This window comes from Pteropus vampyrus, unplaced genomic scaffold, assembly GCF_000151845.1.
Source record: "Pteropus vampyrus isolate Shadow unplaced genomic scaffold, Pvam_2.0 Scaffold15, whole genome shotgun sequence".
Taxonomy (NCBI): Eukaryota; Metazoa; Chordata; class Mammalia; order Chiroptera; family Pteropodidae; genus Pteropus; species Pteropus vampyrus.
The window spans coordinates 15,584,176-15,596,872 of record NW_011888796.1 but is presented as its reverse complement, the minus strand read 5'-3'; the positions used below and the strand labels follow the sequence as shown (position 1 = coordinate 15,596,872).

General features: G+C 45.8%; 1 protein-coding gene across 1 annotated transcript in view; it reads right to left on the bottom strand.

Moving 5' to 3' along the window:
• ITGA11 (integrin subunit alpha 11) overlaps window positions 1-12,697 on the bottom strand; it is a 122,142-nt gene that overhangs the window by 72,208 nt on the left and 37,237 nt on the right. Inside the window, exon 2 of the mRNA XM_023526817.1 lies at window positions 12,335-12,446. Coding sequence (XP_023382585.1) covers window positions 12,335-12,446 — 112 coding nt within the window. The remainder of the gene's footprint in view (window positions 1-12,334; window positions 12,447-12,697) is intronic.

The window sequence follows — 12,697 nt, the reverse complement described above, 5'->3', positions numbered from 1 at the left end:
CCACTGGGTGGAATTTGTCATTATATTTTTGGAAATGTCCTCCTTGGGTTACGAACTCATTGGCTCAGTGGTTGGGGAGGGTCATAGGTGACAGTGCAGAGAGAAGCTGATGTCATAGGGCCAGTTGCCCGGGTTGGGCCAGGCCACTATCTGCCCTCTACCTGACTTTGATTTAGCTGGGACCCTCCAACCTTTGCAGGGAAAGACAAAGACAGGAAATCTCAACGTCTTCCATATGTGGCCATAGTCCCCAGGCCCCTTATAACAAGAACGTCCGGCTTTGAGCTTCCCTGAGATTTAGCTTGAGTCATACCCAGCCTTCTGGAACCATTCTCTCTTCCTTCTATGGGTCTGTGCCAATCACTGAAGATGCCCCTGCTCCCCAGTTAATCTCTCTTAGCCCTTTGTTCTTCATTTCATCTTCTCTCCTCTTCCCATTTCCCCATTTTATTTTCCATTTCTCTTAATTGGATTTTTCTGTAGCTCTCTCTCCACGTTTCTCCGCATTATTGGCTCAGGGCGACTCATTACAACTAAACAAGGAAAAAATGATTCAAGAGGAGTGAATTTAGGAATTCAACAGAAAATGACAGAAACTTGTCAGGATGGTCTCCAGTCAATAACAAGCGTTTGCCATTGGCATTGTATCTGAGTGTTGCAGCTGTGTGGAAGAGAAGTTGCTGAAAGAGAAAAAAAAGCCATTTGAAAGGATTTAAAATCCTGAGGAGCCCTTGATTATTCACAAAAGAGTCAGGGAAAGTTAGAAGGAAGTAGCCTGGAGAAAACAAGGAGTAGATAAAGTAGTCATTGATCACGGTTAAGATTAATGAGAAAAAGCATTTATAGCACATTGATTTGTTTTTCCAATTGTATATAACCCTAATACACATTTACACCACTTTGTGGTTTTCAATAAGGAGTTCTGTTTTTCACATTTCGTAGCCTAATTGAATGGAAGCTCATGCTGCCCTGAGTTTGTGACATCCATGGGAAGCTTAGATGATTGGAGAGAGGAGCTATTACCAGGCAGCTTGTTCCTCCTAATATCAGGTATAATAGTTGCAGATAAAATGCCAAGGAGCAATTAAAAACTGAGTACTAGTTCTGAAATTCAAACCTATGAAACTATAGAAAGTCATTCTCTAGATTGCTCCCATATCTTGGCTATTGTAAATAATGCTACAATGAACACAGGGGTGCAAATATCTCTTCTAATCAGTGTTTTCTTTTTCTTCACATAAATACCTAGAAATGGAATTGCTGGGTCATATGGTAGTTCAATTTTTAATTTTTTGAGGAACCTCCATACTGTTTTCCATAGTGGCTGCACCAATTTCCAATCCCACCAACAGTGCATGAGGATTCGTTTTTCTCCACATCTTCTCCAACACTTGTTATTGTCTTTTTGATAATAGCCATTCTGATAGGTGTGAGGCGATATCTCGTTATGGTTTTAATTTGCATTTCCCTGATGATTAGTGATGTCGAGCATCTTTTCATCTGTCTGTTGGCCATCTGTATGTCTTCTTTGGAGAAGTGTCTGTATGTCTTCTTGCGAGAAGTGTCTATTCAGGTCATCTGTTCATTTTTTTTAATCAATTTTTTTTTTAATGTTGAGTTATATGAGTTCTTTATATATTTTGAATGTTAATCCCTTATTGGACATATCATTTAGAAATATCTTTTCCTGTTCAGTAGGTTGCCTTCTGTTTCGTTAATGGTTTCCATATAGTCAATAATATCATAGTAACTTTCTGTGGTGACAGATGGTTACTAGACTTATCATGGTGATCACATCATAAGGTATATAAACGTTGATTCACTATGTGGTACTCTTGAAACTAATATAACATTGTAGGTCAACTCTACTTACTGAAAGAAAAAGTCTGTCACAAAATAGTACACAATTCCATTTATAGAAAGTTCAAAACCAGGCTAAACTAATCGATTTTTATCATGGTCAGAGTAGTGACGAGTTTTGGCAGAAGTATTGGTGATGACAGTACACAAGGGAGGCCACCGAAGTCCTGACAAAAGTCCGTATCTCGATCGGGGTGGCAATTGCATGGGTCTGTCCACTTAGTAAACATTGACTGATATGGATATGATCATTACATGTATATTACATGTCCTTTATGATTTGCACACTTCTCCAAGTGTGATTCAATTAAAAAATGACCTTTTTTTAAAAGTCATTCTCAAGATGGAGTGATTTTCAGCATTAGTTTGTTCTTCACCTCGTGTGGAAAACTCCCCTTCCCTCTCCTCGCTGGACTTAGGAAGCATGTCAGGGTCATAAAAGCAACAGTGTTGGCATCAGAGAAGGGAGAGAAGCGTGAGAGCCCACAGAATGCTGGAGTGGGAGGGGTGGCAGGTAGAGAAGATGCTGAGTTGGCAAATCCCTCTGGCTTCCCTGAATTGCCCAAATTAAATTCATTTTCTTTTGTGAAGCTTAGTAACCAGGAGACTCTTCTTTCACTGTTTCTGTTACTGAGACGATGTGTTTTACACCCCAAACTCCTGGTGGCTGGCCCCTTGCCTTGACCCTTTTATGGCCCTGAGGACTGGCCTTCATTAGCTCTAGCTCCGGTTGACCATTGCACGTGTATCAGAGGTTGCCTGTGACCCTCATTGACATACTTTTCAAGTTCCAGGAAAAAATTGCTTGGAGATACAAAATGCCTTGGGAGCCTTCTCCAGGCCATATCTTAAATGCCCCAGAATTCTTGGAGTGTTCTGCGGCTAACAGGCTCTGTGGCTGTTCGCAGAGCCGCTCTGTGATTCTGAGGTCCTGAAGGTGCCCCAGCTCTTGCCTGCGAGGACCACTGTCTGGATTTCCACTCCTCCAGCCCCCTGTGTTCACACTCTTTCAGTCCATGCTGCCTGCCAGGGTCTTAGCCTGGGGCCCTGGGCCAATGTCTCCCCACGAGTACAATTTTAGTACAGTTTTTCTCTTTTTTTCCGTATCTCTTGTCCTTTGGGTGGTTTTGTCTTATCCTGGGCTTTGCTTCTGTAGTGATTTATCCTTTAACCAGAGTGAGTCATGGTGCCAAATTTTATTTGTTCCAAGAGAAAATAGCAGAGGGCAGTTAGGTGCTGTGGTGTTGGGAGCATGCACTGGGGGTCCGAGCCAGGAAAAAAGTGAGCTTGGGAGATTTCCACAGCAACAAAGCCTGAGGCTGCCCTAGGCTTCACCCCGGGCACCCAAGAGGAGGGATGGACTTGGATAAAATCTGTCATTCTGTCCAAACAACAGTTCCTGGGGCCTTTTTCCTTGGGAAACCCTATTCTTTCCTGGTGGGGAGCCAGCATAGGGAGCTAACTCATCTAGCATCTGCCACAGTAGACACTTCACACACCACCTCCTGTTTCTTCTTCATAAGAACCCTTTGGGGTTCGCATCACCATGCCCATTTTACAGATGAACAAACTGTGGTCTAGTAAGTGGATGTGGTGTGCTCAAGTTCCCACAGCTTGGAAAATGGCTTCACAGGGAAGGGCACTTAGGTTTGTGTGGTTCTGAAGCCGAGATTTTCGCTGAGTAAGGAGCCACTGTGATGTGTCTTCATTTATCTGCTGAGGCTGAAGATCTGCGCAGCTGCTTCTCATCCCACCCCCACCCCTGACACTGCTATAACTCTGCAGAAAAGGGCCACGAATGAGAGGCTAGGAAATTTGGAGGGTGGGAGGGGAGAAAATGGCAGGGCCTGAGGGTTTCAGCCCTTGGCCCAGGCTCGAGAGCCAATTTTTGTGGATTTATTCCTCGTTGATTACCTTTCCAGTCAACCTCAAATTCCACCATCAGTGGGCCTCTGCGTTTAGACATAAAAGACCTTAGTGAAAATACAACTTGTTATCTGGAAAGGTCAGTACATAAGGCATTGTAATGGAATTAATGCCTTACCGAAATTAAAGTTTAGTTTAGGTAGATATCACCTGGTTATCCTGAGACGAGGGACGCAGGATGGTGGGCGAACTAACCCTTTGGCAGTTTTCACCTAAGCTCTACGTGGAAATATCACAGGAAGAGGAAGCCATGGGACTGGGAGTTGAGATACTGGGATTGAGTCCTGGCTCTCCCACTGATGTAGTTTCTTTCTACCTCTGGGCCTCAGTTTCCTTATCTGTAAAATAAAGAGGTTAGGGTACACAATTTCTAAGACCGCTCTCAGGCGGAGGGAGATTCCACAGAAGCTGCAGCGGCCCTGAAGGCCAGATCCATCCTTGTTTACTGTCCATCTGTGTCTCCTGGGCCTGCTCCCAGATACCCTGCCCCTTCCCAGCCCACCTCTGCCTCCAAGAATTGGGATCTGCTGAAGACCATAGCAATGGTGATCTTGTCTTTAAGCTAAGGAGATTAGCCCCTCTACCTGAGGTCTCCACCAGTGGAAGACACTGCATATGCAGAGAAGTTTCTGGGAGAGATAGATACTACCTGTGCCAGGCAGGTGCATTCTAACTTTGTCCACCTTTGGGGCTGAGGGTTCCCATCCCCTACATGACACCAAGCCTTTGGGAGGAGGTGGTGGTGGTGTGGGGTGCTGCTAGGATCTACGCTTTGCCCTGGTAGAGGGCTTGCTCCCAAGTCCAGCAGATTTCTGGGTCTTCCTCCCCACCGCCTCAGCGTCCATACACAGAGCACCCAATCACACAGCCCTTTCAGCATCTGAGTGCGAAAGCCTTGAGTTAAGTTTCTGCAAAAGATTCCAAAAAGGACCTTTCAAAGAGATGGGAAGCTGTCTAGGACTCCTTGTGACTTTGAATGGGTCAGGCCACCAAGTCTGTCCTTCCATCGCTGAGGGTAATGACAGTTAGGTTTAAGATGCTCCTTTTCTCCACAAGAAGCTTCTGTTTCTCACCAGGGCACCCCGGAATTTAGCAGACTGAGGCTCCGATATGGTTCTGTAGGGGTTGGTCTCTCACTCGACCAGATTCTCTTTCTCCATGTTCTCCCCACCTCCAGAGGCCCCCTCTTTCTCACTACTCTTGTCCCTTTCTCTGTGTACACGCTCTCCTCTACCTCCAGCAGAGGGAGCAGGCAGGTAGCACCCTGAGGGCAGCAAAGCAGCCAAGGGGGCGGGTGCTGAGAAGCCTGGACTGGGCTCCTTCTCCTTTTCCTCTCCTCAAGGGTACAAATCAGGCTGGTGAGACTAATGACGTTGGTGGCTACATACAAAAGCAGGGATGGGGTTTGGAGGATGGGGATAGGTTGCCCCCCAAACCCCTATCATGCCCATATCCATCCAAGACTCAAGTGCAGCAGCAAAGAGGGGAAGGAGAGAAGTGATGGGAAGGAGGAAGGGGTTACAGGGGGAAATAGGAAGAAAAGTTGAGAAAGTAAGGAGCTGGGTGGGAAATTGAGAAATCGGGAAAAGAAAACGGGCAGAGAAAAAAAGAGGAAGTTGAAAAGTAGGAAGAGGCAGAGGAAGGGCTAAGAGAGATGGGAAGGGCTTCGAGTAAATGATAGTAATGAGATATGAGTCGATCTTCTCAAAAATACGCTCCTCTCTCTCCTCCCAACCCCACCTCCATCTGTACCTCCGGCTGTCTCTGGGCTCCCAATGTGCCCATTTCCCCCCATGGAGGCACCTACACTGGTTTGAGGAGTTTTATGTCTGCCTGTTGTCACCAGCTTAAGATATTGGGAAAGGAAATCTCTAGGCTGGTAGTTCTGAGTATGGCCCCCAGACCAGCCGCCCCAGCCTCACCTGCTAACTTGTTCGAAAAGCGAATTCTCAGGCCCCACCCAGACCTACTGAATCAGAAATTTTGGAGGTAGGGCCCAGTAATCCGGTTTAGCGAGACTCCTGGGGATTCCGATAACAAAGCCGAAGCCAAGGTTTGAGAACCACTGCTCTAGAGCAGTAATGGCAGATGCTTTACGTACGTTGCAGTGAGTCATTGTAAGAACCTTGGACTCATTCCGTGTGCATGGATGTACTTAGAAGTAGTTTCTCACATCTCAGCGGCTCTGGGCCTGTGGAGATTTGCCCAGCGCTGCGAGTTCCCCAGCTCTGCCCCTTTAGCTACTTCTGGGAGAGACATTGGAGGATAAGCACTCAGAACACTGTACCCCCGTCTTCCTGGTTCAGGACAGACAGCCCCTCCCCCTCTTCCTCACAATTCTCCCCTCCCGTGCCCTCTGGGATACCACACTCCCTTCAACCCTTACCTCTGATTATTTTCCCTCCTCCAGGCTTACACCCACAGGCATCCCAGGGTTCTGTGCCAGCCCTTCTTCTGCTCTCTTAACCACTCCTCTGAGAATGCAGTTCTCCCAAAGCATATCTGAGTCTCTGCCCAGCTGAAGGCCCCTATCCCCTGCTTCCAGCTGGCCATCTGCACTCCGATGACCCGCAGATACTTCAAACCAGTGGGACCAAAGCTTAGCTCACCTGCTGTCCTACAGTCAGTCCTCTATTGCTGGATTTTGCTTTTCTGCTTTTCACTATCTTCCCAGTCAGCAAACATATGTCCTCAGTCATCCTCATCCTGTTTCGTCTCTGACCTCACCTCCTTTTCTTCTTGCCCTAGCTCAGTCTACTCCAGCCACACTCGTTCCTTGCACATTTCAAGCTTTTTCCCATCTCAGGGCCTTTGCATTTGTCATTCCTTCTGCCTGGAATACTCTTTTCTCAGATATCCATGATTGCCTCAGATTCTCCCTTTCCTTCAGGTCTCTGATTGCTGTCACTCTAGCACTGAGGCCTTCCTTGATGGCCTGTATAAAGTAGCAGCCTGCACCCCGCCCACTGCTCCCAAGCCCCCTTACCTTGCCTAATGCTTCTCCATTGCACATCTCACTATCTGACAGACAATGGACAAACTAATAATGTTTGTCCCACTAGAAGAAAAGCTCCATCAGGGTAGGGACTTTGTAATTTTGTTCACCACTGAATTCTCAGGACTTAGCATAGGTTCTCAAGAATGAATGAATGCATGATGTTTATAATGCAGTCCCCTTTGTCAAGACCCCACCCTTTAGACCCTCCATTCACCAAGACCTCTGCAGCCTTCCCACCACACTCCCCACTTCTCTCAATTCTATCCTCTATATGGTAGCCAAAATGATCACTCTAAAAGTTACAACTCTGGTGAATCACTCTCCTGCTCAAAAACCTCCAATGGCTCCCCACTGCCTCCCAGATACAATCCTCCCGCTCTGGTTTAAGAACCTCCAAAGTACAATCCTTGCCTTCCCAGGCTTTGGTCCCACTGCTCTGCTTTCTGCAGCTTCTCCTCCACTAGCCCCATGGAGGGATAGTGTCTTTTCTCTAAATGTGGCTTCTTTTCCAGATTCCTTCCACCCAGTCCTGCTGAGCTAGGAATTCACTCTCCCCTACATGAAGTCCTATAACTCTTTCTGCGTGCCCTCTGTTGGGATTTATCACCCAGGACTCGGGCTCTATGACCACACACCCTCTCTTACTGGCTAGGCTCAGCACTCGTTTCTCCCACACAGATTTATGTGAATCTGCTAGTGCTGGGCCCTGGGGACACCACAGCCATGGCTCTGGTGGGACAAGCAGTGCAGCCAGTGAGGAGGGGCACAGCTGTTGGAGACTGTAGGTTCTCTCTCAGCCTTAGGGATGGGGCAGCTTCTGTTCTGTATCCCCTTGGGCTCTAGAACTGGCTCGAACACTTATTAATATGTTATCTCTCTTTCAGAACCTCGGTTGCCTTGCCTGTCAAATGCGGACAAGCCTGCTTCTCTTACAAGCTGCTCTTGTTCTTGAGCCTGTACCCCAGGGAATTCACCATGGCATCTTAAAGCCCACTGAGCTTCAGAGGGGTCCCCTGTCGGAGCCCTTAGGTGTTGTCAGACTCCTGCCGCCCAATGTCCTCGAGGGCAGGAGACGAAATGCTCTACCTTGCCAAGAGCTGAGGCCTCTCTCTCCAGGCAAGACAACTTCAATGACAAACTGGAAACTTGTGGGGCCCAGCTCTGTGTTATCTCATCACCAGGAGGCTTCCTGCTTGGAGAAGCCCTCTGCAAACCCTATACTGGAGCTTCTGAGACATCAAATGGTCTTAAAAACTAACTGACTTAATGATTTCAATGTACATGCATTAGAGTCATGTGGATTAAATTTCTCTGAAAATACACAAGGGCTTAAAAAGCAGGGGCAGAGAATACTCAGCCTGAGAGGAATTTGTTTTCTCTTTTCCTTTTTGTGTGACTGTGAGTGTTGTTATTGTTGCTAAAACCCAGGCATGTGAAAAACTGTTCAAGATGTCTGAAGCACTGGTATACCGTCAGCTTCTCCAAGTTTGAGGTCTGAGTTGGGGATGCAGTGGGCAGAAGGTGAAGGGTTAAGAAATAAAGTGGCAACCCCACCAGATGTGTCCCTTCCCCTTTGGCCATTTACATCAGGGCCTGGTGCCCTTGATGTTCAAGGAGGTTCACAGTCTAGTAAATCGGAGCCAGACCCCACTGGTGCCTGTGGTGGGAGACAGCTGGTGGGGTCTTCTGTGGGGCAATGCTGGGACTTGGATTTTCGGTTGGGGCTGGGGACTGATACTGTTTCCCACTGGCATCTCCCCACCCTCAGTGCAGTTGGTGATCCTGAGCAGCCCCAGACTCCCTACTAGAGTCTCCTGGAGAGTTTTTAAAAACACAAATTCCTTGGCCCCACTGCAGGCCCAGGAAATACAAACCAAGATGTGCCAGCTCTGCCTTAAGGACTGAAAGCCAGGTCCACTCCCAGGAGGCAGGAAGAGCATGGGCCAGGGGACTGAAGCAAACCCAACACAAGGTAGGAAGTGATGTGTGCCATTAGAGAGGGCTTGGAGAAAACGAGGCCATTTTAGGCAAGGAGAAGAATCCAGAAAATTTTCATGGAGAAAGTGGTCTTACGAAGATGAATATAATTAACACCAGGTCATATTTTGTCTTGTATTGTTTTTAAATTATTTCAATGATATTAGTGTAGTTTCCATAACTGGTCTGTGAGTTATTTGAGAGTGAAACTATGTTTTACTCAAATCAATATTTTGCAGAGTCTAGAAAAATTAATTAAAAATGCCTAATAAACAAATATTGTTCAAAACAAATTCTGTCTCAGAAAAGCCAGTTCCATTTCATCTTAAACCCTTCCTACCATGTAAAGAATCTTATGTCTAGGCTGATGGAGAGAGTTTCAAATAATTATTTCAGTCTTTCAAAGTATGTCCTTATGAACATCTACGAAATGTCAGGGACTGTATCCCTGATGTCAGGAAGAAAAACGACACAGGCAATTACTATCCAGTTTGGTAAATGTTTTCTCAGAGGAAGTGATATCCAAGTCGATGAGAGAATATGAAAGAACTTTCGATTCCAGCCATGAACAACTATGAAAGCTGGACAAAATAGATAAGACAACTATTTTCAGGCACTGGACAGCAATCGATGCAGAGCTCAGTAGTTGAGAAAAGAAAAGCATAAGAGCTAAACTCACGCTCACCCCCAACTCTCTCTATGATGCCACTTTCCTTTGAACACAGGGAAATACAGTCCTAACAGAGCAGCAGTCTATACCCAATGAAAACGAGGGCCTATGTCCATCAAAAGACATGTATAGGAAGGTTAATAGCATCTCTACTCAAAATAGCCAAATCGAAAACAACTCAAATAGCCATTAATAGTAGAATAAAGAAGTAAATTGTGGTGTATTGCTACGGTGGAACATTACACACCAGTGAAGAAGTATGAAGTATAATACATTCGTCCGTATGTTAAACCTCGAAGACATAATGTTGAGTAAAATAGGTCAGGTACAAATGAGTATCTGCTGTGTGATATCATCTATACAAAGTTCAGAAACAGGCAAAATGAATCTGTGGTAACAGGAGTCAGAATAGTGGTTACCTAGAGGGGCACCGATTGGGAAGGGGGCACCAAAGAGCTTTCTGGGGAGATGGAAATGTTCTGTCATGTTCTGAGAGGTGATTACATGGCATATACATACGTAGAAGTTCACTGAGCTGTATACACTTTAGATGTCTACACTTATTGTATCTAAGTTATACCTCAATAGAAAGATATCAAGTAAGATACTTCTTTATAAAAAATCTCTCTCTCTCCCTTCTTCTTCCCTCCTTCCTTCCCTCCCCGCTCCTACCCCTCTCTCTCTTAAATAGAGTCAGCTAGATCTGAATGTTGGGGTGAGTTGAGTGTGAAAGGTAGGAGAGGGTATCACAGGAGAAGTGAACAGTATGTGCAAAGAAGTTCTGGAGAACTGGAAAAACTGATATAATGCAATTCGACTAGTCTGAGTGTTGAGCATAACAAAAGAGGTGGGAAAAGCGGAAGAAGAAGAGTTGGGGAAGGTCGGCAGCAGCCAGATTGGGAAGAGGGCAGCACGGGACATTAATCGCCAGTGTTTGTGTGGTCCCTGAACTCGGCAAGGGCTTCTAAGAGGGCCAAGCAGAGGCCTGGCCCTTTCTCTCTCAGGAGGAAGGAAAGCCTTGCCTTCTGTCAGCTAAAAACCAATCAGAGGTAGGGGAAAGCGATTAACAGTATATGTGCATGAGGGGTCTTATTGGGATGATGAAAATGTTCTAAATATGATTTGTACTGATGGTTGCATAACTTGGTCAATTTACTTAAAACTCATTGAATTGTACACTTGAAATGAGTGAATTTTCACCAAAATTAACTCAAAATGGATTAAGGACCTGAATATAAGACTTAAAATAATAAAATGCATAGAAGAAAACATAGGAACTAAACTCAAGGACCTTGGGCTTAAAGAGGATTTTATGAATTTGACCTCAAAGGCAAGGGAAGTAAGAGCAAAAATAAATAAATGGGACTACATCAAACTAAAAAACTTCTGCTCAGCAAAAGAAACCGTCAACAAGGTAAAGAGACAACCATTGAAATGGGGAAATATATTTGCAAGCAACACCTCCGATAAGGGCCTAATATCCAAAATATACAAAGAACTCATACGACTCAATAACAACAAAAACCCAAACAATCCAATCAAAACATGGGCAGAGGACCTGAACAGACACTTCTCCCTAGAGGACAAACAAACGGGTCAACAAATATGTGAAAAGATGCTCAACATCACTAGCAAATCAAAACCACAATGAGATACCATCTCACACCTGTTAGAATGGCTATAATGACAAATAATGACAAATGTTGGAGAGGATGGGGAGAAATAGGAACCCTCATACACTGCTGGTGGGACTGCAAATTGGTACAGCCACTATGGAAAGTGGTATGGAGGTTCCTCAAAAAACTAAGAATTGACCTACCATATGATCCAGCAATCCCTCTACTGGGAATTTACCCCAAAGACTTGATAACTCATATTCGAAAAGATATTTGCACACCGATGTTCATAGCAGCATTATCCACAGTGGCCAGGACATGGAAGCAGCCGAAGTGTCCTACAATAGATGATTGGCTAAAGAAGCTGTGGTACATATATGCAATAGAATATTACTCAGCCATAAGAAGAGATGAAATACTGCCATTTGTGACAACATGGATGGACCTTGAAATAATTATACTAAGCGAAATGAGCCAGAAAGAAAAGGTTGAAAATCACATGATATCACTTATATATGGGATATAAACCTAAAAGCAACAAACGAACAGGACAAACAAACAGAGACTCATGGATGTGGGCAATGGACTAGTGGTTACCAGAAGGGAGGGGGAAAATAAAAAAATAAAATGTTAAAAAAAATATGTATATATAGTATCAAAAAAAATAACCTGGCATTTAAAAAAAATAAAAATAAAAATAAATGAATTTTATGATACGTAAAATATAACCCAACAAAGTTATTTTAAAAAGTCAGAGGTGAATCCTTTTGTCCTCTTGATTGCCCCTGTCTCAGAGGGGTCTTTGGGATCTTTCTGGCCCTCTCCCCCCACTCTGTCTTGCTGTCACTTCCCTTGGCCCCACCATTGCCTATGTTTTAACTTGTGAGCGATCACATCCATCCCCTCAGAGACAACCCCAACAGCTCTCCAAGCAGCCAGGACCAGAGGAGTCACCCCGCTGATGAGACACCGAGGCCCTGAGAGGAGACAGGAGGGGGCAATTATTGGTCCCTGGGTGCCTGCCAACTGCTGTCACATAACTGGGATAAGAAAGAGTATTCATTCCACTTTTCGGATGAGAAGATCAAGGGCCTGTGAAATGGCTCAAGTTTTCATAGTCAGGAGCAAAGCTTATGTGGCCTCCATCTGCCAGGACAAGAAGTCAAGTCACTGGAAATGAGGGCGACTACACGTGAGGGTCAGCTTGGCAGCCACTAGGCTCAGGTGCCAGACGATGGGCTGGATGTGGGGAGGTCAGGCCTGGGAGGGGTGGCAGCTGTCACTCACCACTTCTTGCCACTGATGTCATGCTGCTGCACCGTGTAGCCAAAGAAGGATTCCCTGGAGCCAGGGATGATCTGGGGCCTCCTGGTGTCCATGTTGAAGGTGTCTGTGAACCCTGGGGTAGGGAGAAGAGGAGAGGAGAGCAGAGGCGTCAGGCAGGTGGAGGTCTGGGCCCCAGGGGCATGGAGGGCCCCACTGGCAGGTCCCCTACCATGGAGAGTCTTGGCTGCGGGGGAGTATGTTCTATCCTTGGGGGGCCCCTCCATTAGGTGGTTGACATAGTCCCCACTTTGGGGAGCCCACAGTCTGAAGGGAGAGGCCCAGCCATAATCCAATAGGGGAGGCATAAATCCTACTCTTAGGGAC